Source organism: Sodiomyces alcalophilus (genome assembly GCF_042370955.1).
Source record: "Sodiomyces alcalophilus JCM 7366 unplaced genomic scaffold ACRALscaffold_1, whole genome shotgun sequence".
Taxonomy (NCBI): Eukaryota; Fungi; Ascomycota; class Sordariomycetes; order Glomerellales; family Plectosphaerellaceae; genus Sodiomyces; species Sodiomyces alcalophilus.
Window position 1 is genome coordinate 1,395,240 of NW_027263532.1, and position 26,478 is coordinate 1,421,717.

Here is a 26,478-nt window from a genome sequence, read left to right on the forward strand (position 1 = left end):
ATGTATAGTATATGTATGCACGCGAGCCAGCTTGCATGCAAGGTGATGAATGCAATGAAAATGATGAACAGGAAGAAAGCTGCTCTTATGGCAGCATATTGCTTATTCTTCCATCCTCGAATGGACGACAGTCACCCAAGTAGGCAACATGGTGTCCTACGGGAGACGGTGGTTTCGGGGTATCGCTAAGTCTATATGTGCGCTGTGATGCAAGGCGATAAGCAAAGAAGAGAGACGCCACCGAGGCACGAGTAATCAATACAAGAAATGGGAGAACGGGAGAAAACAAGAACCACAGAAACTCAGGTCCACGCTTCGAAATCTCCTGCTCCCTCAAACCATGCCGGTCAACACCTCCATCTGGGCCAACCATCTTCGCGCAAATTCCTCTTCCGTAAAGCGCTGTGCCGACCGCCGAGCCCGCTGTCGTATGGCGAGCGAATCCTTGATGGAGAGTGCCTTTTCGAAACCATCTGCAAACTCGGTCGCCGTGGTCGCATGGTAGCCTGGGGAGAAAATGTTAGCCTGGCTTGGGAGTGGGGGAAGAGAAAATAGTAAAAAAAGCGTACCTGTTGGTTCCCCGTCAACATCAACCACGATATCAAGCTTGGGACCTCCACTGTCATGAACCACCGAAATGAGCCCCGCAGCCTGGTACTCGACCACGCCGATGCCAAAGTGCTCGTTCCACATGCCGTTCGCACCGACCGACGCCCTGCGCAGCCAATCAAGAACGTCGGGCCACGACGCGTCGAGGTGAAAGTCGACGTGGTTTCGGATGCCGAGCTCGTTGGTCAGTAACCTCAGCTCGTACACGCGCTTCGAGTCGGAATCGTCGCGGACGCTCCCCACAAGGACCAAACGCGCGTCGCGGCAGGCGGGTACGTCCCTCTTCCGCAGTTCGGCGAACGCGCTCAGGATGAGCTTGTGGTTCTTCTCGGGACGGAACTGGGCGATGTAGAGGATGACCTTCTCGCGACGCGCCTCGCTGGCGGCAGACACCTCTACGGCGCCCTCGAGCTCCTCCACCGGACATGGCGGGTAAACGACGGCGGTGGGATGCGCACATGACCGCGCGGCACGGCGGGGGCCCCAGAGCTTCTGGATGTGCCCCTGGGTCCAGGTCGAATTGGTCATCACAACGTCGGCGGTGGATCCGACTCGGGAATAGAGAGCTGCGAACAGTTTCCAGTAGGCACGCTTCACGACCCCGCGAACACCGACACCCTGGCCGGCATTGACGCCCTGACTTCCGACAGCCGACGTTGGGTCGAGCGAATCGAGCATGTCGGTGGAAATGGTCGGGTAGTGGACGTAGGCGGCCGTGGGAACGCTGGGGAAGAGAAACTTGGACAGACCAAGAGCAAAGGCGTAACCCATGGTGTCGATGAATATATCGGGGACGAGTTGCCCAAAAGCGTCCCAGGCCAGGACCATGGAGCCCAGGGACTGGCCGAGCAGGGTAAAGTGAGGCCATGTCGAAGGGAGGACAAGGTGACGGGTGCTCAGGTGGATAAAGAAGAGGGTGTCCGGGTCTAGATCGATATTGAAGCGGGTCTTGCGAAACACAACAGTCAGTCTGGATCGCTGTCCGGGGGAAAGAGGTCCGTTCACCTACCTTGACACGATGCAGCATCTCCTGCTTCTTCAGGTCACGGTCCCCTGTGTAGACGACGCAGACCGCATAAGGCCATTGCCTTTGGGTGGCACGAATAGCTGCCCAGAGGACTCTTTCACCACCTCCACCAGCATTGCTACCGACGAAATTAGCCAGGGATACTGCTTTTCCCCCTTCGTTCAAGCCTTATAAAGTGCAGGGCATACCAGAATGGGTGAAAGAATCCCACGATGCCAGTCCAGTTCTTATTAGACGGGACGGCTTTATCCCGACTGCCGGATTCGCTAAGAGACGATGCATCGACTGCTTCCCAGCTGCCAAGGCTGTCCCTATTCAAAATGTCGTCTGTATTTCCTCCATCTTCATCCGTGACAATCTTCTTATTGGATCCCGCGAGCCTAAGAAGAAGCAAGTGCCTTCCCTCCGTCTTCTTGCGTAGGTATATCCCGGCAACGGCGCCTATGCTCCGTAGGAGAACCGGGAGAAGGAAGTATAGAAGGAGAGGGGCTGCCGCTAGGAGGGAAGTGGTGATGGTTGGCAAGCCCATGGTGTCCGCTTGTGGTGTATCGACGGGAGACGGGGGAGGATTCATGATTCAAGTCGAGTCCCCGGTTACGGGGTATTTCGCCAAAATGGCGTCTCAAGCGTCGCTATGAAGGATGGTCGTAAGGCTGAATAGCTGGCGTTAACGACTTATTGCAGTGGCTTTGTCCGAATCTGATTGAAGTTAATCTTTGGTATCGCAGGCCAGGAATGCGCGCCGGCCAGAGAGAAGAGAGATTATAACACAAGGGGTGTGCCAAAAAGACCGATGTTCAGGCTTGGTGCTGCTACTATTTGTGGAAGAGTGGTAGACGGTTGTTGATGTGGCCACAGCTAGAAGCGCGCCTCACAAGACGACACCAAAGACCCTTGATGTTCCTTCCAGGACAACCATATCATGCATGCCACGTTAAATAAAGAGAACAGGAGGTAGTGAAGGGAAAGAACTCGGAGCTGTGTTTGTTTGAATGGTGACTGTTGTCGAAGATGACTGGAAGAGGAAGGAACAAGAAGGACAAGTGGTTGAAGCTTGAAGCTGGTGGCAAGTACCCTGGTAGAAAGTACAGTGGGTTTCAACAAGTGCGAGTACAACGTACATTGTCCCACCAAGATGTACCGATGCGTGTTCCCACAACAGCCCCTTCTTTCCGATTATCATGTAAAGTTGACTATGTGTCCTGTCATTCCTCGCTTTGGGCATAACTATTATAACTGGACTAGGACTATATAGAGTTTTCCCCTGGTCTTTCGGACTAGAAATCGTCAAACTATTTGTATCTGAACTCGACGGGCTTTTTACGCGGTCAGGTAGTACTACTTAAAGTGGGACGGCTACCTGCTCGTTACTTGTTGCGAGGTACCTTATGAGTGGGAAGCTCTAGCTCGACAGTGTACGGATATTTCCAGGGAGGTGGGGTGGCCCAGGCTCTCGGCTCTGCTGCTGGTGATACGAGCTAATTATCTGTTCCCCGCCAATTGATATCGTAAAGCCACATGAGATGCTGAGTCAGCAATGAAATAACAAAAAGTGGCTGTGCAGCTGAATGCAAATCGCTTCTCGTCTCAACACCACAGCGTAGACTCACCGTGATTCTGGCCGTGTTCTCATTTGGTCTTTTTCTTTTTTCTTTTCTGTCAGATTTCCCGGCTTCGAATGTACATCGGTAAGCAGCTCATGTGAGCCGTCAACGAGCATCTCCCATAAGACCCGGGAGATCGACTCCATCCACACCTTCCCTCCCCTTATCGCTGGCATCTTCACAAGGCAAGCCATTCAAGGCCTCCCTCAACTTGTCTTATATAACCCTAAGCGACACTTCTGGCCGGCTCTCCACCTGCTCGTGGCATCATGGCCTTATACAGAGGCGCCGTGCGTCATCTGAGGCCCCCTTTACAGGCCGCATCTTGGGGCCATTCTACCCCGGCCTCACCGAGACTGCCGGTTCTCTCACAGCTGCGCCCTTCCACGCACCATGGCCGTCAGCCCAACTTTTCCCCTCACCCGTCGCCCTTCGGCCACGGAATTCGCCGCCTTCATCTGGGCGCCGCTCTAGAATCCGGTGTTCACCTCGCCCAAGAGTCTCTACTTTTCTTCCACGCCACCACCGGCCTACCCTGGTACTTGACCATTCCGCTCTTCGCGCTCGGTGTCAACCTCACCGTCCGGTTACCTCTCCAGATCTATAGCAGGAAGATCATTCTCGGCCGGTCGCAGCTGCAGCCGTTCCTCGGGTCATGGACCGAATTTCACAAGATCAGACGTCAGGACCGAGGGGCTCGCGCCGTACATACAATGAAGTCGCACAGACGTATTTTCAAAGACCGAGGCCTACAAATCTGGAAAGCATGGGCCCCGACTCTCAGCATCGTCCCCTGGCTTCTTGTAACAGATGCGACCCGTCGCATGACCGGCGCTGGCGGCGGCTTGATCTCCCTCATTTCCGGTCGGTATATTCAGGACCAGCAGTCCAAGGGACCGGTTCTAGATGAAGAGACGTCTACGAGCCATGCCGATCCTTCCGCCTCACTCCCTACCGCAGCCCAGGATGCCCCATCGCAAGTCGACATGTCCTCGTTTCTCGAGCCGAGCATGACCACCGGCGGCGCCCTATGGTTCCCCGACTTGACTCTCCCCGATCCCTATGTCATCCTTCCCATGGTATGGGCAGCCACGCTGTGTTGGGCTTTGATTCCCGAGACGCCCGCAGCCCGCCGTGCATTCTTCAATCTGACCGACAATCTCGACTCAGTCAAAACCATTTCACACACCAGCACCCAATGGGCAATGCGGCTACGCAGAGGCGCCCTGCTCGTCTCCATCGGCATGCCCATGATTGCCATGAATCTCCCCGCCGGCATGCTGCTGTACGTCGTCTCGTCGTCTCTCTGGGCGCAACTGAATGGGTGGATATTGAACCGCTACATGCCCTATAAAAGCCCATGGGCCACACCGCCTGTGGCACTGGAGAAAGGCTGGGTGAAACCTACAGAATAGACAAGGTGGAAAGGAAAACGGAGGCTCAATCAGCACATGTTGTAGAACAAGAGCGATGAATTTAGATTCGCTACGAATACCTGTACAAATAAATACCCTGTAACAACCGGATAGTAACGCCATGAAAAAACGAAGAGGTTAACAGAGACCGCGGGACATGAAACGTGCCCTCTGCTCCAACGTTGCGACTCAACAACGCGCCCCACCACCACATCTCGTTCAAACAGACGCTTCGCCATGCATTAGTCAATAAAGATGGCCAACAAGATGATAGTCAAAATGACGGCCAGGATGAGCATCAAGCAGCACCCCTTGTTCCTCGCCGCTTTCTGATGCCGCGCCGCATGCGTAAGTTCCACCTGCGCGCCCCGCGTGTCGTCCCGCACGTCCTCGACATTGTCGGCAATAGACGTCAGCTGCTCCCCCTGTTCGTTGACGATCTGCGCCACCTGCCGAAACAGCACGTTCAGGTCGCCGACACCCTGTTCGATGTTGCGGATCTCTTCTTCCCGTTCGATGATCAGCGCTTCCTGGAAATCCACCTCGTCCTGCGGCGCCAACCTCTCCAGTTCCTGTTGTTGCAGCTGCTGCTCCCCCCCGGGCAGATGGTCGCCTCCCGCGCCTGCTCCCTCGGCTGCCTCGGAGCCCTGGGCGGCCCGCGCGGCGGTCACGGATGCGCGCTCCTTCTCGAGCGCTCGCCGTTGAACCTCTTGGAACTCCTGGAGGGCGTTCTGGAAGTCTGTCGAGACGCGCGTCTGGTCGTACTTTTGTTGTTTCTGGATCGCGTCAAGTCAGCAAGCGAATCGCAAAGGGGCCAGGCTTGTTGTGTGTTGTAGGAAACGCAAAAGAAGAACGCACCGTGAGATCGTCCCAGGTCTTAAGTTTCTTGACGCCCTGTCCAATATCCTTGCATGTCTCCCGCGACTTCTCGAGGAGATCGTGCACCCGCTCCCGTACCCTCGGAGTATCCCGTCTTGTTCCTAAAAGGTCGACATCGGAGCTGAGCTTGGAAACGTTTCGCCGCAGGCCGAGCACTTTGTTCATGAGCTCCGTTTGAAGTTGTTTGAACCCCGGGTCGTCGCTGTAGCCGCCTCTCGGGCCTGTCCCCGACTCCAACGATGACAACTGGTCGTAAGACATGATAGCCGGCGCAATCTTGAATCGGCAGGGATGGCGTTTCGGATCGCCTATCACGAAGTGAATGTGAATACCTTGTGCTAGCAGGTCTCGAGATACCGGGCTTCAAGGTTGATCGACCGGCGGAATGAAGAAGAAAACGAGTGTTGATAACTAGAAGGATGTTGTTGCGACCGCGGTTCATCCGGTTGCCTTGGGGGAGGTTTCCCGCTTTCATCATCGGTGGCTGGAAATACGCTCCACCTTCCCTATGCGTGACAGGGACCAAGCCACAGTTGTGGGTCTCCCTTCCGAATAGGTCACGTGATCATCGAAGCCAAGCTCGCAGGTCTTGCAGCTGTTGTACGTATTCGTAGCTCGTCGCGACCCTTGTCCGTTGCTGGGAGATTTTTGTTTTCAGACACCAAAAATAACAAGCAACACCCCGCGAGCGACTTTTACGACGCCGCCTGGTTTCGAGGCCAATTTCAAATTTGACGTCCAGCTCCCTTGCTGTCGTCAGCCCCTTATCGTGCCGTCGGTCCTTGCTCGATCATGACCTTTGAACATGGCCCCTGCGATCACCAGGAAAGCTCCCTATAAGGACTTCCTGCAGCCCGCGCTGCACAGGCGGTTCTCGTCCGCTGCCACAGTACTACTCGGCCTGGTTTACGTCCAGGCTATCTTTCTCGGCGAGCTCACATCTTGTATGTCATCGGGCTTGTAAAATGAGAAAGTCGCAGACTTGGTCGAATTCTAACTTGCATTCTTCTCCTCAGTTCTTTGGTCCTGGTTCCCGGTTGGTCCCGTCGGCGTCCGAACTGCTCTACTCTTCGCATGCGCCCTCTCGGTTATTGTTCTTCGCATCTCCCAATATCACTTTGGCGTGCGGGCTACGGCGTCGCCAATCCATACTCTCCCTCAGCTCTTCACGATTCAGGCTCTCGAAGCATGGCTGTTCTACGGCTTCTCCAGTGCCCTCTTCGGGCTCGTGTACCTATGGTCCAGACCCGCAGACGCCAAGCTGAGCTGGGTCATTGCTATGAGCGGTGACCGCGTCAAGCTCAACGAACGCCCAGTCTTCGTGGCGTACTATCTCTTCGTCAGCGCCATCGTCCAGACATTCGTCCATATGACCTTCGACAAAGACAAGCTGCGCATCGATATTTCCGAGCCGCGAAAGAAAGTCCCGACCGACTCATCCCTCCCACTCAAAATCGTCCTTTCGAGGTTGCCCGCCATCTTTGTGTACGCTACTGCGCAGTCCGTCGTGGCCTGGGTCATCTCGGTCATCACCTACACGCTGCTCTTCCGACGGTCTGTCTGGGCCTGGTCTCTGGCCTTTTCCCGGCCGTTTTACAACCTGCCCAAGTCCAACCTTCTGCCGCAGCGTGACTACTGGATGGGCCGTGTCTTTTTGCAGTGTTTATGCGCTGGGGTAATGTTATCCACAACGTGGATGGTGGCCAACTACGCCTTCTCCAAGTTCATGGTCAAGGCACCTTTGAAGAATGGGAAACCACTCACCAGTGACTCTAAAGACCCCAACGGTAGCTTGCTCAATGGGCTAAAGAGCAAGAAGGCATCTATTAGGGTGGGTTCCTTTCGTCCTTTCTAACCAGTCCCCAAATATCTTCTGGTCACTAACAGATGCAGTGTTTTGCTGTTTGGGAGCTTGCTCTGATCGCTCGGGACTTCGAGGATCGCCGCAAGGCCATATTTGAAGACATTGACCGGAAAGACGGACCCATGTGGTCGCACATCTACGTTATCTGCCTGAATATTATCAAGGCCATGGAGGCGAGAATCGACGACCATGGAAAACCAGCTCCCGCGCCGGCGGTCGCGCCAGAACCGGTCATAGAGCCGAAGGCCCGGTCTACCGCGCCCCCTAAGGAGGAGCCGATATTCCGGGCGCGAGCAGCGTCCAAGTCGATGCGCGATGAAGTGGGAAAAGCTCTGAGCCAGGCGGCTAGGGCGCCCGGACAGTCGCCCATCGCACAGCTCAGCCCACTGGCGAAGAAGACGCTGCAGGAAGCGAGGGATAAAGTCCTCACCAAGGAACAGCAGGAGGCTCTCAGCTCGCCGCAGATCACAAGCCAGCTGCAGGCGTGGGCGTTGACAGTCATCCGCTATCCGTACGTGGGCTGGATATTCCGGCAGAGCTTTGGACGGCGCATCACGCCCGCCGTGTTCGGCACACCCTATGCGGAACCGAGCCACCACGTGCATGCCGTCGAAGTGCTCAGCTTGCTAGCCGTGCACAGCTTGGCGGAGGACAAGTTTGGAAATGTCCACAGGGACGTGGCAACGATCGTCCGGACTTTTACAAGAGTAACGAAGAAGCTGGAAGCGTTCAAGGAGAGCTTCCCGGTGCACTGGACGGACGTGGAAAACCGGAAATACGCACCGGAGGTGGAGGTGCTGCTGAAGGCGCTGAAGAAGGGCTTGTCGGAGGTCGTAGAGGCCTTTGAGCCATACAGCCGCGAGCTCCGACTCACCAGGTCGGACATAAGGGAGGCGAGGGAGGCATCGGCTGAGCCGGAGCGCTCTGAAGAGGGCCGGGTGAAGCAGCCTGAGATGGCACAGGTCGCTCGTTAGTGCTGAGCGTGGCCCATGTATAATGGAAGGGATAGGCGGCAGTGCATGACTGCATGTAAATCTGTCTCCAAGTATGCGAATTGCTACTGTCTTCTCGCTCAAGCCTTGCAAGTGAAGATGCAGGTCGGCCTGTCATAGCTTACCAACAGAACGTACTTCGTAAGCAATTACTCTCTGCACAGCCACCTAACACCGCCACGCCTGGTGATGTGGCTGGTGAAAACATGACGAGTACGTAATGTACGTATTAATTACCGGTCCACCCATCTTCGCCTTCGTCTTACCATCATCAACCTCCTCTTAATGTCTAATTCATTCCTCTATTCTCGGTTAGACCGCTCGCCGCGCGGTCTGCTCTGAGTTTACCAATCAACCATGCACCCGCACCGCACGCACTCCATCTGCGTTTGTTGACACGGCAGGCCGATCGCCATCACGGCGGAGCAGCCCAGGCGCATCAGACTGGTGCCAACCGAATCTAATTCAGCCACGACCCTAGAAGCCCGAGTCCGTCATTCCGATTGTTGACCGACATTGCCACGATGCTCTCGCCACGGGCCATTTTCCGCTTCATCTATGGCAGCTCCTACTTCATTCTCTGCCTCCTCACAGCAGCCCTCCTCCTCATCACCCCGGGCGACGCCATCTTCAAGGCATACCAAAACAAGCAGCAATACAATATATGGATTCTCGTTGCGGCCCTCGCCTTCACCGTCGTCATCATCTCCTTCATCTACACGCTCCGCCTGTATAATAACAAGACGATCCTTGCCTCGATCCCCAAGGCATGGGTGCCCATTGAGAAGGGCGACCTCCCGAAAAAGGTCCACGAGATGATCACCTCCGGCCTCGATCGCAGTGCTGCCATTACGTTCGAAGCTAGACCCCGTGTGGTGCAATCGGCGCGCGATACTAGGCAACTCGAAGCGGGAATGAAACCGGGGGCCGGTGGTGGGAGAACTCCGTCCTCATCATCTCATGGGCCCCAAGAAAAACAAGGGGAGGGGATGGGAGAGGAGGAACACGGTGGAGAGGACGGCCGAGATGTTAGCAACGATTATCAGCTGCTGAAACTCAGGGACCGGAAGAGCGTGGAGATGGAACTGGGCGGTCCACTGCCGCCGGGCCCTCCGGTCTGGGGTAATATCGAACACGGCGGTTGGGCGTCCCCCGAATCGCCCGACTTGCCGAATCTACAGTACATTACCGTCGTGTCAGAGCTGCCGCACCTTCTCGAGGCGAAAGCTCTCACCCATGCGCCCCCCAGCCCAACACAAGCAGCAGCCGCGCCAGGCCTGGACTTGGACGCCGTCGCTCTGCTCGAGCTCCCTCGCAGCATGGGCCTGCGTGAGTATTTGACACACCTTTCGGAGTTGGGAGTTCTGCCGATGGACTCGACCACGACGGAATTCCTGTCTCTGTACGAATACGCGAGGTTCTCCACGCGGACGATATCAAGTGCACAATTCCGCGACCTCATGCACCTCTTCTCCGAGGTCCTCCGTAACATGGGCCCGCTCGATCCCGCCGTCCTCGAACCCGCTTACCACGACCATGATGACTTCTACGCGGACATTGGATCGTACCATGGAGAGGACGAAATTAACACGCCCACGGAGAGCTACATGGGCACCGACGACGCATCTTCGTTTGCGACTGGCCGGACCACTGCCCATATTACGCCCACTCGCGCCTTGGCCAGAGACTCGCGCGGTTTCCGGCGACAGGCGTCTTCCTCGCCCGACATGGCGAGGTTTGCGGAGAGGCGCGATATTTCGCGGACGTCGACTGCGACGGGTAGCATCAGGACGACACGCCGGCAGCCGACATGGCCTCAGCACCAGAGGCAGAGGCAGCCATACCACGCGTCATCTCAGGCCAGTTTGCGAACCGCGGGTTCTTCTTCCGGGGCGTCGGCCACGTCGGTGATTCGGCTTGCTGGACCCATGGATGCTACGGACTTGCCCTATGTATTGACGCTCTCAGATTCGGGATGAGGACGGCGGGAATCGCGCGTTGTGTGGGATGGCCAAGGCTGGCATAATGTGGAGTATTTTACAGCGAATTGGATGACTTTAGCCAAGCGTGGGATGGAATGGGAGATGTACTATAAATGTCATAAATACGGTAATGGTCCTCGAGTCGGGGCGTCCTCTGGACAGTTAGAATCGTTCTATCGTTGTGTCATTGCTCAATACACGTAGTAAAATGTGTCCTGAAATAGAAGAACGTGGGTACCCAAAGTGACTGCCCTGGAAGCGTATCCGTGGGGGTCTCAGCGTGGGGGTGCGGTACCTAATAACGCCGCATTTCTTAACCTTCGGATGCTGGCGGGTCGGAGTATTACGGCACGGTATTCGGCACCACGTCATCCAGTGCCAAGACCGGCCGCAACTCGGAAGCTAGTCACGGATTTCCGACAACAGTTGCGGGCCGGACCCGCGGAAAGACGCATAATTTGTACAGGACAGACACGTTCGAATGAGACTTCAAAGTGGAAAAATAAAAATAACAATAAAAAAGCTCTATCTCTATTCTAGGATCTATGAGCATTCTGTTTCCATGCACCGATATATATGTAAATTAATAAATAAAACCCTTGGCGCCGTCATGAGGTCGTAACCTTGAAGCGTTTCTAACGCTTCGTAACCTTCGGTGTTGTAACTCGTCTTCCAGGGACGTCAAGCCGAGAGAAGAGCAGGGTAATTGTGAGAAGCCCAGCATTCAATCCAGCAACAGACGACACAATTGCTGGTCTGCCTGTTATGTGTGCAAGTACATACTGGGATACGCCACCCTGAGCGAAGGAGGTGAAGTGAAGCATCTTTCTCTGAAGAATCTCGAATATTTGGAAAATCCGACTTGCATCTCCCAGAGAAAGGCTATTTTAATAGCGCCAAAGTATTCAGTCCTTGGACTTGTGCATGGAGCCAGTGACGTAGCGCTCCTTGCCGAGGTCGTCGAGGATGCGGACGTCCTCGGGGGCAAGCTTAAAGTCAAAGCTGTCGAGATTGCTCTTGATGCGATGGGCAGTCAAGCTCTTGGGCAGGACGATGTTGCCGCGGGAGGCGTTCCAGTTGAGGAGGACCTGGGCGGGGGTGCGCTGGTACTTGGCGGCGACGGCGTTGACGGTGGGGTCCTCGAGCTTGTTGCCGCGGGCGAGCGGGGAGTAGGCCTCGATGCGGATGCCGTTCTTGTGGCAGAGGTCGACGAGCTCCTCGCGCTGGCAAAAGGGGTGCACCTCGATCTGGTTGACGGCGGGCACGACCCTGGCGTGGCGGAGGAGGGACTCGATGTGGCCGGCGCCAAAGTTGGACACGCCGATGGACCGCACCTTGCCGAGCTTCTGGGCGGTCTCGAGGGCGCGCCACGAGGCCAGCCTCTTGGTCTCGTCTTCGGCGGGGGAGTGGATCAGGTAGAGGTCGAGGTAGTCGAGGCCGAACTTGTCCAGGGAGTCGCACAGGGCGTCAAAGGTGGCCTCATAGCCGTGGTCGGAATCCCAGAGCTTGGAGCAGATGAACACCTCGCGGCGAGGGGTGCCGGTGTCCTCGAGCCAGCGGCGGATGGCGCGGCCGCAGGCCTCCTCGTTGGCGTACCGTGCGGCCGAGTCAATGTGGCGGTAGCCCGCGTCGAGGGCGGCCCTTACGGCATCTTCAGTCTCTCGGCCGTTGGGGGCCTTGTAAACGCCCAGGGCGACCTGGGGGATCAGGTTACCGTCGTTGAGTCTGACGGATTGCACACGCTTGGTGGGCTTGAAGGACTTGGTGGGGAAGTATTGACGCTCAGGGGAGGTCTCGGGAGTGAGAGCGGCGGGAGCCATTGTGTTTCTGTTTGGCGGAGGGAAGTATAGGAGGGAAAGAGGATGTGAAATGAAAGCCAAGCAAAACACGGGAGTCTAGAATAGAGGCAGCCTGAGGGACTCGAGAAATAAGGAAGGGATGAAGACAATATGTCAACAGAGGTGAGAGACGCTTGGGTATGAGGAATTGAGGATGGATGGGATGAAGTTTTCGTTATCAAGGAGGCTTTCTCAACCCCTTAAATACTTGGTTTGGCCTCACCGTTCCCTTTCCTCTTTCCCCCTCCTCTCTCCATCGGTGCCAAAGTAACCGCGACTGATTCCACCGTAATCTCCTCCATTTCCTCCATCTCCTCGGTGTACATTACACGACCTCAGCGTCCTGTATGCCTTCAAAGCCGTCGGCCGTCACTTCACACAGGCGATGTGGATCCATACGGATATATTCGGGCCCACAGCGCTGCAATTGGAACGACACCGTTTCAAGATTCAAGGGTTTCGATACAGGGACCAAGATTGCTGAGATAAAATCTGGAGCCTTGTGGGCTGAAGGGTCCACGGCTGAGAAGAATCTTTCAGTATCTGTCAACCCACTCGCTGCCAGGGCTTCTCGAGGGCTCCAGGGCCAATTTTCGTGGCTCCAGCTTCCAAGGGGAGACTCGTTCTTGGCTGGGCATAGACCCCAGTATGACGGCATGCGGTGCAGTGAGGCAGAAGGTTGCCGGTGGGTAATCCAGCTATTTCAGGGGAAGATGAGCCGTGATTGGCCCTTGTTGCATATGCCGACCGGGTAGGAGATCCAGCGTCGATCACGCCAAGACCCAGTTTAGTTCCGCTTTTGGGGGTCCTAGGTGGGTCCTAGGTGGAGAGTGGTGGGTGCATTCTCCACAACGTTGACGCTAGAGCATGTACTCCATAAGTTTTGATACTCGGCATACAACGTGTACAACGTACTGCGTACTGAGTACGTGTAGAACCTGGCTCATAACACTTGTACTTCGTAGAGCTCCAGTCGTAGCTAAGAAAATTTGTCACCTACAGCTATCATAACAAATGAGCGAGTCAATAATGCACGTAGTCAATTGAATTAAGATCCCATTGAATCACTAACGCCGCCTCTAACAATTCATTCATCTCTTCCCCTTTCTAAGAACGCAGCTCAGAACTACATGGTCGGCTCTCAGTCCTCACCCATCATATCGATACTATCGCTGGTTATCCTGCTCGTGGTTAGATTATAATACAGATACTTGCATTAGGTGTGGTGTAAAAGTATATACTTCGCGGGTAATTTCGGTGTATATTTAGGGTGCTTGATGCAGTCGACCCATAATAACATTCGCTTTGCATTCTAAGCAACAGGACTTACATGACTTTCACCAGGCCCAGTTTCTGTGCCTTGCCACGGCGGAGAACCCAGGGCGCAATAACATGTGAACCGGTAAGAGTGCGCTGCTGTTACTGGCTGATAACAGCCAACAACGATATGAAAATCCCGCACACATCAGCGCTCTGTCGCAAGGTGGCCGACTTCTTCCGCCATGATTGGAGATTCTGAGAGTAGTCCCCTCTTATTTTGATATCTTGGCCAGTTTCATCAAGGTTCGTCTTGTGCGTGAAGAAGGGGTCCCCACGATCCGAGTGGGGATATGTTGAGAGATTTACCTTCATGGGTCGATCCCAAAGCATGTATGAAATAATACAAAGTACAGTGGCAGTAGCGTCTTTAACGGTGGACTGCGCTCTCGTGGTATCGGTATGGTTGACTAGGTAGAGATGAGAAGGTCGTCGAAGCGCCTGACATTCCGACATGAGCGGAAACCCACACGAAACTCCACGCGAGACCCTTTGCGCACAGAGAGACCATGTGGCTAAATGACGGCGACCCAGGGACCTTCTGACCCTTGCCACTGTGTAGGAGTCTTTCGTGAAATCCCATAGCTAATTAGTAAGTTGTATACATCGTACGGTCAGTCCAAAATCATGGAGACAAAGTTAACCAGTCGACGAGATCATCTCTTCATCTCCGAACATATCCTCTCAGACAGTCCGTTCTTCCCCGAGCTGTCGACCCTGGCACCTTGGTCCGAGCGGTGAGCGGCCAAAAGGACGAGAAGAACGTGCAAACGGTGAAACAAACGGCATCTTGGACCTCGGCAGCATTGCGGCCGCACCTGGAGGCGCGGAGAGGAAAGTCGGGCGACAGGGAGCGTGCGGATCCGGTTTTGGAGCCGCTCAAGTTCAGGGTGCAGAAAACTGAATGTCAGTCTGCAGACGTTGGAGTCTTGGCGGGGGCTATAACCCACTGTTTCGACATTGCTGTGGATCTCGCTGTGCGTCTTGTCACGTCACGGAAGGGTTCGATAGGTAAGGATTCGTGCTTCTACGTGGAGCGCAGAGTAGCATCACCTAATTAACCTGTCGCCGGCGATCAAGGAAAACAAGGACAGTTGGTGAAACGTGGTCGAACGACGTTAGAGAGGTTTAGCGGGTGAAGTCGGTAGACTTGAACTACCTAGATAGCCATGAGAATGTTGGAAGAACAAAGTCGTGAGGCTGCACGGCAGTCAAGAAAGTGTCAGGAACTCGGCGCGCCCCTGCAGAGGAAAACCTCCGAAGCGCGGGCCAACTGTAACATCATGATGAACTGAGCCGTTCCGTTCGGAATAATCAATCCCGAAAACTTGGGAGCTTACCTAAGATGATACCTGTCTTATCATATCATCTTATCTTATCACATGTCTGCTCCACATTACTTTGGGAAAAATGGGAACAGCAGCTCTATGCGACGCAACATACCATGGTCAGAAAGGTCCGAGACTGATATCCTATTCTCACGGCACGTTTCATAACATAACAGTCTTTCTGTACTCGAATCCAGCTTCTCCCGTCATAGAATCAAAGCACAGGTGTTTTACACGCTTGAGTTGCCCACAATGGCTCCCTCAACTCAAGCCCCTTCGGCTGTCCAGCAGTCACAGCTCCCCTCCACAACAGACTTCAACACGCTCTACAACCGCATCTCCCTGGCTACGGAAAAGCAGTCGGCCTTCCTTGCCGCCATGCGCGCCAAGTACCCCTCTCTCCAGCGCCCCACTGCTTCTACTTCCACTCCCACCACCACCGCCGCCGCCGCCGCCGTCTCCGCTTCTGATCCCCCAACGACGACCAAACCAAGCAGCTTCTCCTCACTCAACGCGAACACAACCGGGCCAAACCAACCAGAAACAGCAAACGCCACCAACCCCCGGAATCCCTTTGGGAAAACCAAAGCCCAACTCCAAGCAGAGCACGAAGACGCGACGTTCCGCGTCGAACCCCCCAACGCCGGCCTAGGCTACCGCCCCGCCAAGTCGGACGAAGGAGACGCCACAGAAGCGGATGCCACGACGCGGGAACTCGGCAGGCGGCTCCTCGGCAAACGCGGGCGGGCCGGGTGGAAGCAATCCGAGAAGGACGCCTCTTCGCTCTCGGCTCGTAGTAGGGCCGCCGCCCGGGACGAGGAAAGCGACGAGGATGAGGGCCGCGGCGCGCTGGTAAGGCGTAGGAAGGTGCGGGTTGTCGCTTCCGGACCGGACCTGCAGCCCGCTGCTGCGGCGGTGGAGAAGGAGAATGCGGACGAGGTTGAGGTTGAGACTCGCCCGGCGGATGTCATTCTGGACGCCAACAGTTCTGGTGATGGCGAGGGTGGCGGAAGTGCTGTGGCGGACTCGACGTCAACGCCCCAGCCGGGAACAGGGGATGATGAGGGCGGGAAGAAGAAGAGGAAAAAGAAAAACAAGAAGAAGAAGAAGAAGAAGCAAGGGAATCCGGACGGATCAGGGAGCTGAAGATATACTCACCTGAATGGACAAAGAAGAAATGAAAAGTGAACGAACGAAGGGACCTGGATCAACCGTGATGCTTTGAGATATTCAATCCTGGACCAGCACCAGACAACCTGGAAAACCCACCAGAGAGGTATGGCCGCACCTGTTGCCGCTCCGAGTCGACAGTCCCTCTTAAGCCTTTATCCAGGTACATCTGAGTCCCAATCCCAAGCCGTCCGCCCAAAAGTCAGGCCCATCCGTTGAGGCTGGGCATGCCACTCTAATGATGCTATATAAATTCATTGAATATAATGACACTGCTTCTTCTGTCCCCAACTAGGCACGGCTAAAGCCTACTTTCACTCCTGTCCCTGCGAGCCTACCCTGGTTACAAGGAGGGGATATATTGATGCCTCCAGCCTCCTATTTTCAGATCCCTTGGTCCCGCGCAGCACTCGCTTTTGCACAGCGCACTTGCAAATATACACGCAGCCTCGTAGCCGGCAGCCCGTCCCTTTCCCCTGGAACGAAACAAACAACGCCGAATGCTCTAAAGTTGAATACCCATGCATCTTTCCGAATCACACCAATCATGACCGAGTCACTTAATAGGGAGGATGTTTGTCGAAAGAATTAGCGAAATCTCCGGCATGGAGAGATAATCAGCTACCAAAGATAATAAACTAAATTTAGACCATCGCGGTCGCCTCTTGAGCTGGGTATCTCCATCGTCCCATTGCAGCAGGTTGCCATTATATGTGGCCCAAGACCCGGCAACACTATCCCATGAAAGCCCTTTACACCTGAATTTGGAAAGTCCCCTCCGCATTGTATTACAAAATCCGGTCAAGCGTCCTGGCCTGACAGTTATCGGTTCCCGGATAGCCTTGATTATGCACGCGCCGTTTTGACGTTTTCCGCCGACTAAGTGTCGACGGGCACAATCTTCCCTCGAGACCCTTCAGAACCAAAAGAGAAAGAAAAATAAAAATAGGATCCAAAAAAGTCGAAACCCCCTTCGTATTGCATCTTATTGTATTCTCTTCCGTTTCCTATCGTCGTCTCCTCGTGGATCCTCGTCCTCGTTTTCCCGCTCAGCGGTATCGGTTGGGTTCAGGATGTGTGCCATGCTGCCCCGTCGCGTAGGAGGAAGTGAGCTATCCTTTACTGCCAGACTACCTCGACTGGCCGAATTCCACGACCAATTGGCGAAAGGTTCGGGGCCGCCGGCGGCACCTCCAGGGGGAGGATAATGCGACGGGGGCGGCGGAGTGGCTGGACTTGAACCGGGTCGGGCCTGTGATGCGTTCGTGAGGGAATAGGTCGAAAATGAGTCCCGGATGCGCTGGTCCTCGGGCGCCAGTCGGTTCGGAGAAGGTGGCCACGGGTTCGAAGGAGGGACGGTGGATACGAAGGGAGGAGGGTTCGGGTGGCTCGGCTGCCAGGCATGTGCGCGGATGTCGGCAGACGTATGGCGTCGCGCGAGACTACCCGGGGGAGGCTCAACTTGGCCAAGGGGGTGTGGAGGCGGCGGCGGGGGCGCGGTTCCGCGCAGAGGAGACGGTGATTGGGGTGCCGTGTTGGGACCCGATATCGACCCATATCGCCTGGGCGTGGTGTTGGACAAGCCGGACGGTACTGGCGGACGATAGAGGTTGACATGACCCCGCGCCGGAGGAGGGGCTAGGTTCGACCTTCTCGGGTCATCCTGCGGTAGTTGATGAGGCGAGATAGGCGCGTTGTCGACGTTGGAAAAGTAGGCGCGCGGATTCCCAAAACCTGGCTCGTGGGGTTCGTCAATGGTGCGAAGCATCTCGGCTTGCCTCTGCATCTCGGTTTGCAATTGTACGACTTTTTGACCCGTTAGCGCGCCCAGCCCAGTAGGGACCGACATAATGTCCAGAGCCCAGGCCACTCACTGTCTCGATGCACCGGGTGCCCCTGATCGGGCACCAACCCCAGAATAGTTCTGGACAGCTCCTGGTTCACGTGGAACAACCTTCCCATTGTCTCCATGACTGCCTGGTACTTCACCTGCATGAAGTGCGCATTCTCCTCGCTCCTCTGTAGCCGCATGCTAAAATCATAGAGTGAATGTTCGATATTGGCGATTCTTGGCTCGAAGGTTTCTTGGGGTGGCGGCATATTGTCGGACGGGGCGCCAGGTTGGGAGGAGTTGGCCTTGCTGGGATATTCTCTGTGAACCAAGGCATGACGTGACGCTCGGCGCTTGATTTCGCGAAGTCCCACTAGGTCGCCTCTCTTGAAATTGCCGTTGCCGTGCTTGAATTCCCAGAGCGACATGTCGGGGTTGCCGGTATGGAAGGAATCGCTTACTGGAAAGGTTGTCTGTCAGCGGTGTGCGAGGGACGAAGCAAGCAGGGAGAGGTGGTCAGACCTTTGTGAAACCCATACATGTTGAGTTGTCGTACGAAGGAGGATATGTTGGTGTGCTTAAAATATTGCCTGCGCGACTGGTCAATCTCCGATTCGACTTCCGTCTTCCAAGGGTCTTCCAAGGCGCGGTCGTTGGGGGTGGGTGGGGAGAGGTGGTGCGTCAAACGTACGCAAGTACTTTCGAGAAATCGGGCGACGGCGCCATGACGAAACTCTCGGCGCTCGGAGACCACGATATCAGGTGTTGTATGGTCGGGTCCTCCAGCATGCTAGAATTCTTCTTAGCGATTGCACTTTGGGCGACATGGAGATGGTAGTGGGCCGTCTCACTTGTATAGCTTATGAATGAAGGCTGTCTGGACGATCTTGGGCTGATGAACGGCGGCGGCGGCGGCAGGTGGTGCTGGCATGGCGTTGGGGGCATCGTTCTTGGGACCCGATGATGCGGGGACGACAGAAGACTTCTTGGGCGCCTCGGAGGCGGCGCCATTGGTATTGCCATGATTCTTCCGGGCTGGCGATGCGCTCTTGGGAGAGCGGCCGGCGGTGGCCGAGGCCGAGGCCGCGGTGGTAGTGGTAGTGGTGGTGGTGTTCGGCGTTGTCATCTCCATGGGATCACCGGGTGACGGCGCGGAGGTCCGAATGGTAGGTGTCGGAAGCGGGACTGTGCGAGGGGTCGAATTGGAGGATGGTCCGTCGGGTTGATTAGGTGGCAGAGGAGCTCCCTGCTGGCTCTCAATCTCACCAGCCATTTGGGCTTGAAAGATGGAAGAGAAAGAGGACGGCAAGTTAGCGAAGAGGACACGAGGCGGACGGAGGGCATAACCCCAGACAGGAGAAGCTGTAGAATAGAGAGTAGGATAGGGCCAAATCCATGGCGGGCCGGTGCGTCGACAGGGGACAAGGGGGAGAGGGGCCCAGGGCCAAGGGGGCCGAGCAACCAAGATGCGGAGGAACTTGGGACGGGAACGGGGGGCCACGAGAGCAGAGCAAGGCTGGAACAGAGCAAGGCTGGAGTGGAGTTGGTAGGAAATGCTGGTTGGGAAAAAAATGGTGGAGCTTACCTCTTCACCTCATCGCTGCTCTGAGGAGCAATGTGTTGGGAAGAATACTGCGCGACTATGGCGGGTAAAAAGATTGCGATGCGCCAAAACGGATTGTTGGGCGGGTTTTCGCGTCGCTGAATGATGGGATGGGTAGGTAGGTAATGCAGCCACCGTTGGACGATGTCCCGTGCGCGAGTGGACAATGCGAGTAATTTTATACCGGGGCAGGCAGTGGTAGCATATGAGTGGATGAACTGCCAGATTACATTGGAGACCTGGGGAATGAACAGGCGGGAGGTAGCGGGGGGCTCGGACGTTCAAGGGCCGGCGAGCTCGGTGTTCGAATCGCGTCGCTTGTGCCGCGCAAGGCTAAAGCGATAAGCAGCCCGTACCAAAAGCAAGTGGTGCGTCGTCAAATCGACTCGATAGGCCGCCTCTGTCCTGCGTAAGAACAAAAGAAGAAGAAAAAGGCGACCAGTCTCGCGTGTCTAAAACTGTCGAAGGTCTGACTAGGTGTCCGTCCGACGGCCCGCTTATTAGGTGATGTATCGAATCGTCCCCTTAGGTTGACGGCCGAACAGCGACTATCGATCAATCTACCGACCACAGTAAGATTCGTGGTTTCAGGCAACGCGATCCGGGTATCGACGACGGTTGATGGGAAGCAATAACGACAATAGGGGGAGATGGGATCGGTAGGATGAGGTGGGAAGGGAAGAAGATGGTCGGAGATGACTATTCACAGGATAATAACAGTACTTACTCCGTAATACCTACGACGTACGTCTTAATAATATGACTCGCCTTGTCTCGGTTCACTTCTCCCGGGGCGTCGGTCAAATGGCGATTCGCGTACGGCGAAGTGTTGGGAAGGAACATTCGGCGAAGCGAGCGTGGCGTCCGTGAGTGGGAGGTAATAGCCCGGTGGGGGAAGTGCAAACCACCCACTGTAACTTCCATACGTGTTACGAATATGCCTTTTTAGTGCAAGTGGCTTGTTGTTCTAGAGGCCATCCATGTGGGGTTGCGGTCGGGTGGCTGTGAACCATGAACCACCCAAAGTCCTACAACTGGGACATTGCATGTACATAGTACGGATTGGAAGCTTCCCTACGTCGCGCAGAGCTGAACAGCATAGAAGGTGCGGAGTATAGAACATTTTACTCACCAACAGCACCTAAACGAGTACTATCCTCCGAGACGAATCTTATTTTTGTATCCAGGGGATTCAAAAAGAAAAGGAGACGAAACGAAAAAGAAGAAGAAAACCAGGAATCAAGTTTGAAGATTAACCTGTTTCTCCTCGGCCATTGAAGCAGCTCTGGCGAAATACGAATATATACGCATTCAGCCTTGGAACTGGGAGCTAGAACGAAAGGAAGAAGCCGTGGTTGGCGATGGAAAACTTGTGAATAACAACTTTACACACTACCTAGGTAGGTAAGGTATGTACCTGGCTCAATGCTTTCATACATAGGCCTTCTATTCGTTCATGCTTGTACGTCGTGTTCTTCTCGCCATAGTGTAGTGCACAGTGTGGGATGGATGTTCCAGGCTGGTTCGAGCTAGCCGTGACCTTGATGCTAGACAACTAAGCACTGTGCTGCGTGCACCATAAGGAGATGGCTCTAATAAACGATTCGGTAGGTACCCGCAAGCGACGCGTTTCGGTCGAATGGTGTTTATGGCATTAGACAGGAGCGGAAAGCACTTCAGCCCCTTCACGTACAAAGTACCTCGCCTCTTCCAGCTTTCAATAGGGTCGCCAAGGACATATTGTAGTTCTTTTTCTATGCAACATCATCCGTCTTACGTACGTTGTACTCCGTCCTTGGAGGGGCTTCCGCACGAGGCCACCCCCACTTGAAGTTTTGCCCTGCGAAGTACCCCCGTAAGGTACCTAGGTACCCTACCGTACGCGTGATCCCAGATCAAACCAGAGCTTCTCTTTTTCCCCATATAATTCTACCCCGGAATAAACCGTAATGGAGACGAGTGAGAATGCGAGCCAAACGTTCAGTGCGCAACATTACCTCATTTACAACGTACTTCTCGACTCGAAAGGTCGACGTCAAGATGCTAAGGTACGTCGTCAACGTACTGTAGGCAGGCTTCACCCCACACGCGATGAGAAAACTGGATTCCATCTCGGCTTGGCTCCAACCCGCATCCCACTATACGGTACGTCCACTCGCTTACCCAGCCTTGCCCCATTTCGAGTCGGCGAACCCCTCTTTTGCATTTGGTTTCGTCCAGGGAAGCTAGACAGACTGCAGACAGTTGATTCAGGCGAATACATAGTACATGCACTTCGTCTGCCTCTCTTATCTATCGACCCGTCAGGCGTATCGATCTACTGCAGGTCATAGAGGTTCACTTACAATTGCAATTGGTGTATAACAGCAACTCCAGTTGAAGTAGTGAAAATTTGAACATACAACGGCGACTTGCCTTGTCACACGACATATACGTTGTACTTACAATGTACAAGGGTGCTTCCTCCCGTTCGGCTACCGCGATTAGGCGGTCCATGCATCGCTGTACAGTGGTACCTACATTGATTGTCTTTGTGCCCATGCATTCTTCAGTTTGCTGGGTGTAACACTACCATACCACGCAGCGAGCAAAATTGTACACTACGAACGATGTACACGAAGTACCTACATGTACATAAACTTAAGCAGAATCAATTCGTCCGGTTCTGATCAGCTGCCCCAAACAAGAAACCCACCCGAGCCCGTTTCAGACGATTCAGCGTTCCATTGGCTCCCGTCCTCATCTTCCCCAGCGAAATGGCGTCATCATATCCGTTTCCGTGAGCGGGCCCAAGCACCTGGGAGCCAGCCACAGATCCTCTGTACCTAATGATTGGATATCCTCACAACCTTCGGGCATCATTCAGCTCTCGTCGGCTTCGCTCAGTGGAACCTCTTTTCCCCTTTTAATCACCCCTCAATCACGGCCCCCGTCTTTGTTTAATTGGTCTTGCGGGATAGCTTTCGGGATCGCTTCCCCGTTGAATGTCATTTCCCGCTCGGACGAATTGGACCCCGGGCTTCGTTTTTCCCCAGCAATGAGGAACGGCTCTCGTGTGCATGTCAATTGACGATGTAACGTCATGTTTCAGTCCACATGGAGAGGCTCCAGGCAATAAACCGCCCTGTGTGTAATATCCCACGATATCACATCGCTGCATGATTTCTTTCTTTTATCTCTTATTTCTTTCCGCCGTCTCCTTCCGGACCCCACTAAACCAGACTTTAGAAATCCTGATCGCCAGCAAGGCGGCTTCGTCGATCCGCGGGATTTGCATATCCACAGATGGACATTTTCTCAACACCATCATCTCTCTACCGTAATTTCGTATCGGAGCCTGAATTGAGGGAAAGGAAAATGTTTCGGTTGTGATTGGAGGAAACAGGCCCTTTCCTTATGGCTATACATACACTAATTACAACGTACCCCCAAATTCAAGTTTCCTTCTTATGATCCTAACTGAACTGTTGGCGCTCGCATAAGAGTTCTAGAAGCCGTAGCGAGTGCCATGCGTCAAAACCAGCCCATTCTCCGGGCCATCCACTTTACAGCTTTACACGTGTACATACGGTCAGCTTAAGAGCGGCCCGTGCCAGGGGGCGGCTCAGAGTTCTGGAACCACCACATAATTTCCCAGGTCAAGCTCCTCCACGTGTTAACTCTTCATCTCTCATCGTCCGATTGGGAAACCAATTTCTCATATTCCGCATCGAGTGAATGGGTTGAACAAACTTCCTCGTAGCCGTTATGTATAGACGAACACAGCGTGAACGAACCCAGTAGTAGCTAGGTATGGTCGGAGACTTCCCGACATGTCCAAACTCAAGGTCTTAGACCGACCCGCGACCAGCCCATGCGCAGTCGCCAGTACCCAATCTCCCATTATGCCTGACCAAATAAATAAAGCAAACCAAAGAACGCCGTAGGCCGGAACTTGATGCTCAGCGAGCCAAGGCGCCTCATAAACCCATTTTTGTCTCATCCTTGATCCAAACATGCAGACGCACGAACAGACGCTCAACAAATAGTCGTGACTTAGTACTACCCCCAGCGGTTCACCACCTTCTTTACCAATCTTCATCCATCTCCACACCATTTGCCCTCCGCTCGCCAATCTCGCGAATCTTCTCCCCGAGTATGGTCCGCCCGTAACGCTCAGCCACCTTGACAGCAGCCTGCGCCATGCGGCCCGAGCGGTCGCGCATGAGCGCCACCATCTCGAGCGCACGCATCCCGCGTTCCTCGCCGGCACGGCACTCGGCCGCCAGCAGTTGCAAAAGCGTCTTGTCGACCTCGAGCTCCAGCCGCGCCAGGGCCGAGCGCTGCGCGTGGCCTCCCCCCGCGCCGCCGTCCCCGTCATCCTCGACCACGTCGCGGAGCTGCGCCGCCTCCAGCGTGCGCAGGAGGAATGCCTGCTCCAGCTTGTACACCTCGGCCGCTTCGGGGTCGTCTTCTTCGCCCGCGTCCTCTGCGCCCTCGCCTTCCTCTTCGCCATTGCGCGCACGCGGAGGCTTGGGCGGGGTGGAGGTGAGGGGGACGGAAAAGTCAAACTCGGAGAGGAGAGGGCGGGGGAAGTAAGGGTATTGATCGCCGCCCTTGAGGATGATGCAGTGGAACTTGGAGTCGGCCACGGCGATGGGGTAGTAGGATTCGGATTTGCGGCCCGAGGCGAGTCGGGGGAGGAGCTTGGTATCGAGGAGGGGAACCCAAAAGGCGCGCGACGGTTGGCGCCAGTGAAGGAGAGTCAGGAGGGTACCGGTCGTGTCGTAGATGCAGGGGTCCTGGAAAAAAAGGGAATCGTTAGCAAAACTGATGCCCAGTTTTTCTTCTCTTCTTTTCTACTACGTACCCCCTTGTCGGACCAGAATACGCTCCTAAGGGCAGCTCCCTCAGGCAAGGCGACAATGTCCTCGTTTTGGCAAATGACGTCCGTCTTGACATTCTGGATGGAGTAGAGGAGCCGCGCCTTGCCGTCAGCGCCCAGGGCCCCGTTGCCGACAGTCATGACGTAGTCCTTCCAGCTGACGCAGGTAACCATGGGCGAGCTCTTGGGACGGTAAACGCGGTAAGGGAGGCCGAAGAGGCTGTAGACTCGGACATAGCCGGCGGTGGTGGTGACGGTGATGAACGAGTTGCTCAGGGACATGGCGAGGACGGCCTCGCCCTTGGGCAACTCGGTGCGCCAATCGTGGCGCTGGGTCCATGTCTCGTGCGGCCGGTAAAAGAGCGTGGCCGGGGTGTGGCGGACGATACCCGTGTCGCCGTCCCGCTCGTCGCGGGGCGGGCACGCGAAGAGGGCGCCGTGCTCGGCCAGGCAGGCCTTGTCGTAGAGGAAGGGGTCGGTAAAGTGGAAGTCGCGGTGGCGCTCGCGGTCGTAAAACTCGACAGTGACGGTGTTGTGGCCGTCCTGGTCGACGGTCCAGACGAAGCCGATGAGGTTGAGGCAGAGGTACTTGCGGTTGCCGCGCCAGGGGGTCGAGCCGGGCTGGAAGGGCTCGTGGTAGCGCGAGTTGAGGTGCAGCTGGCGGCGTTTCGCTACAGGGCCTCCGTATGCGTGGTCGTTGTCATCATCGAAGGCGTCGGTTTCGCCCAGGGCCCGTTTCCTGCCTACCGTGTAGCCTGCGCCGTCGTCGTCGACTACGAAATCGTCCAGGTCGTCACCGTGAGGGCCTAGGCCTGCCCTGTCATCGTCGTTTAGGAACGAATCGAGACTGCCGAGGGACACCCGGCGCGGCCGCGCAGGAATACCATTCCGATCGGTCTGGAGGGGACGGCGGATGTTGGAAACCTCCTCCAGGGGGTCGTGGATGAAAGGAGCGGGTTGTTTCGGGAGCTTGACGAGAGCGGCAAACTGCTCGTTGATAAAGTCGGGGCAAATGTAGACCTCGCCGTCTGAGGTGGTGAAGGAAATGAGGTTGTCGGTAGGATGCCAGGAAATGTCGATGACGTTGCCGTAGTCGGCTTTCTGAATGACGCTCTGCGTCTTGGTCTCCCAGATCAAAATCTTGCCGTCCTTGGCGGCCGTCGCGAGCATGGCACCATTGGGCGACCACGCCAGGGCGGTGACATCGCCCAAGTGCCCGTTGGCGAAGACTCTCTGTTTTTCCCAGTCGTTCCTGGATACGACCTGAATGTTATGGATCGGGGAGGGCGCGGCAAAGGCCCGGCCATCTGGGTGCCAGACGACCTTGGCCGAGTTGTCGGCGTCGGCATCCAGCGACCCGATGAGCCCGTCCACCTTGTGTATCAGTTCTGGCGAGTCGGCCGTCAGCGAGTAGACGTAGATGATGCCATCGGTGCACGAGACGGCGAGCATGGTGCCCTTGGGATCGAAGGCGACGTGTTTCGCCGGACGGCCGTGATCCTTGAGGGTGCGGACCTGGCCGTTGTCCTGGGTCCCGACAATCTTGACGGTGAGCTCATCGCTGGCGACGGCGCACCACTGTCGGTCGGGGGACAGGGCGACGTCGCGGACGGGTAGGGAAGTGCGGAGGATGAAGCGCTCGAAAGTGGCGAGTTCTGTGGAGTAGACGCTCACGGTGCCGTCTTCGGAGCCGACGACAAAGAAGTCATCTGCGGCGGCGACGGCGACGTTCTGCTCCTGACAATCGTCAATGTTGGCGGGTTCGCCGTCGAAGCCCGTCTTGTAGAGACGGATTGTGTTGTTGGAGCCCACGGTGACGAGGCGTGAGCCGTCGGTCGTGTAGGCGCACCGCGTGGTGCCCGAGGTATGGGCGGGCCGAGGCCTCGGTTTGGGGACGCTCAACGACATGACGAGTGTGCTTCTGACCGTGATGCATACGAGGTTGTGATGGTGGAGTGTCGTGAGGATGAGCGACGTTTGGTCGTGAAGCCTGTCAAAGCCGGTGGGATTGATGTCTTTCACGTGCATCCACCAGGACACGCGTCACGACGCGTCGAAAATCAATTCAATTAAATAGAAACCAGCTCGCGTTCCCCGTGGCTCCACTTTTCCCAACGGCCGGCCGCCACTCGGCGCCAAGTGACACGCCGTTTTA

The 26,478-nt window shown here is 55.5% G+C and overlaps 10 protein-coding genes across 10 annotated transcripts; 5 read left to right on the forward strand and 5 right to left on the reverse strand.

Moving 5' to 3' along the window:
- Positions 1–333: 333 nt before the first annotated feature.
- On the reverse strand, positions 334–2,165 carry ACRALDRAFT_1027455 (glycosyltransferase family 4 protein; the record flags this gene model as incomplete). Its single annotated transcript, XM_071014818.1, has 4 exons — positions 334–506; positions 570–1,557; positions 1,619–1,754; positions 1,825–2,165. 4 exons carry the CDS (start codon positions 2,163–2,165, stop codon positions 334–336), a joined length of 1,638 nt encoding a protein of 545 aa, XP_070878749.1.
- A 1,590-nt stretch (positions 2,166–3,755) lies between these two features.
- On the forward strand, positions 3,756–4,607 carry ACRALDRAFT_2062354 (uncharacterized protein; the record flags this gene model as incomplete). The annotated part of the gene is made up of 3 exons (XM_071021996.1): positions 3,756–4,139; positions 4,206–4,338; positions 4,411–4,607. Coding segments are annotated over 3 exons (714 nt in total), but the record flags the coding sequence as incomplete, so codon positions are not given.
- Positions 4,608–4,897: 290 nt separating this feature from the next.
- Positions 4,898–5,795, reverse strand: ACRALDRAFT_2096226 (uncharacterized protein; the record flags this gene model as incomplete). Its single annotated transcript, XM_071022773.1, has 2 exons — positions 4,898–5,431; positions 5,514–5,795. The coding sequence occupies 2 exons, from the start codon at positions 5,793–5,795 to the stop codon at positions 4,898–4,900; spliced, it is 816 nt and encodes a 271-aa protein (XP_070878751.1).
- Positions 5,796–6,198: 403 nt separating this feature from the next.
- Positions 6,199–8,533, forward strand: ACRALDRAFT_1074100 (uncharacterized protein). The gene is made up of 3 exons (XM_071018200.1): positions 6,199–6,478; positions 6,551–7,365; positions 7,428–8,533. The coding sequence occupies exons 1-3, from the start codon at positions 6,340–6,342 to the stop codon at positions 8,370–8,372; spliced, it is 1,899 nt and encodes a 632-aa protein (XP_070878752.1). The 5' UTR covers positions 6,199–6,339; the 3' UTR covers positions 8,373–8,533.
- A 133-nt stretch (positions 8,534–8,666) lies between these two features.
- ACRALDRAFT_1060271 (uncharacterized protein) lies at positions 8,667–10,608 on the forward strand. Its single transcript, XM_071016204.1, has one exon. The coding sequence runs from the start codon at positions 8,915–8,917 to the stop codon at positions 10,367–10,369; it is 1,455 nt and encodes a 484-aa protein (XP_070878753.1). The 5' UTR covers positions 8,667–8,914; the 3' UTR covers positions 10,370–10,608.
- Positions 10,609–11,277: 669 nt separating this feature from the next.
- ACRALDRAFT_1026617 (uncharacterized protein) lies at positions 11,278–12,192 on the reverse strand (the record flags this gene model as incomplete). The annotated part of the gene is made up of 1 exon (XM_071014797.1): positions 11,278–12,192. The coding sequence occupies one exon, from the start codon at positions 12,190–12,192 to the stop codon at positions 11,278–11,280; it is 915 nt and encodes a 304-aa protein (XP_070878754.1).
- Positions 12,193–12,310: 118 nt separating this feature from the next.
- ACRALDRAFT_206171 (uncharacterized protein) lies at positions 12,311–14,822 on the forward strand (the record flags this gene model as incomplete). The annotated part of the gene is made up of 18 exons (XM_071021984.1): positions 12,311–12,333; positions 12,380–12,469; positions 12,550–12,597; positions 12,659–12,895; positions 12,966–13,047; positions 13,075–13,090; positions 13,213–13,245; positions 13,330–13,354; positions 13,494–13,604; positions 13,647–13,685; positions 13,774–13,860; positions 13,893–13,918; positions 13,987–14,038; positions 14,090–14,098; positions 14,175–14,218; positions 14,263–14,504; positions 14,575–14,620; positions 14,695–14,822. The coding sequence occupies 18 exons, from the start codon at positions 12,311–12,313 to the stop codon at positions 14,820–14,822; spliced, it is 1,338 nt and encodes a 445-aa protein (XP_070878755.1).
- Positions 14,823–14,909: 87 nt separating this feature from the next.
- Positions 14,910–16,035, forward strand: ACRALDRAFT_1091382 (uncharacterized protein; the record flags this gene model as incomplete). Its single annotated transcript, XM_071019566.1, has 2 exons — positions 14,910–14,974; positions 15,032–16,035. 2 exons carry the CDS (start codon positions 14,910–14,912, stop codon positions 15,999–16,001), a joined length of 1,035 nt encoding a protein of 344 aa, XP_070878756.1. The 3' UTR covers positions 16,002–16,035.
- A 975-nt stretch (positions 16,036–17,010) lies between these two features.
- On the reverse strand, positions 17,011–19,048 carry ACRALDRAFT_2091645 (uncharacterized protein; the record flags this gene model as incomplete). The annotated part of the gene is made up of 5 exons (XM_071022579.1): positions 17,011–17,831; positions 17,900–18,316; positions 18,379–18,446; positions 18,548–18,646; positions 18,708–19,048. Coding segments are annotated over 5 exons (1,746 nt in total), but the record flags the coding sequence as incomplete, so codon positions are not given.
- A 2,852-nt stretch (positions 19,049–21,900) lies between these two features.
- On the reverse strand, positions 21,901–26,231 carry ACRALDRAFT_1074097 (uncharacterized protein; the record flags this gene model as incomplete). Its single annotated transcript, XM_071018199.1, has 3 exons — positions 21,901–21,918; positions 23,560–24,240; positions 24,309–26,231. 3 exons carry the CDS (start codon positions 26,229–26,231, stop codon positions 21,901–21,903), a joined length of 2,622 nt encoding a protein of 873 aa, XP_070878758.1.
- Between the last annotated feature and the right edge of the window lie 247 nt (positions 26,232–26,478).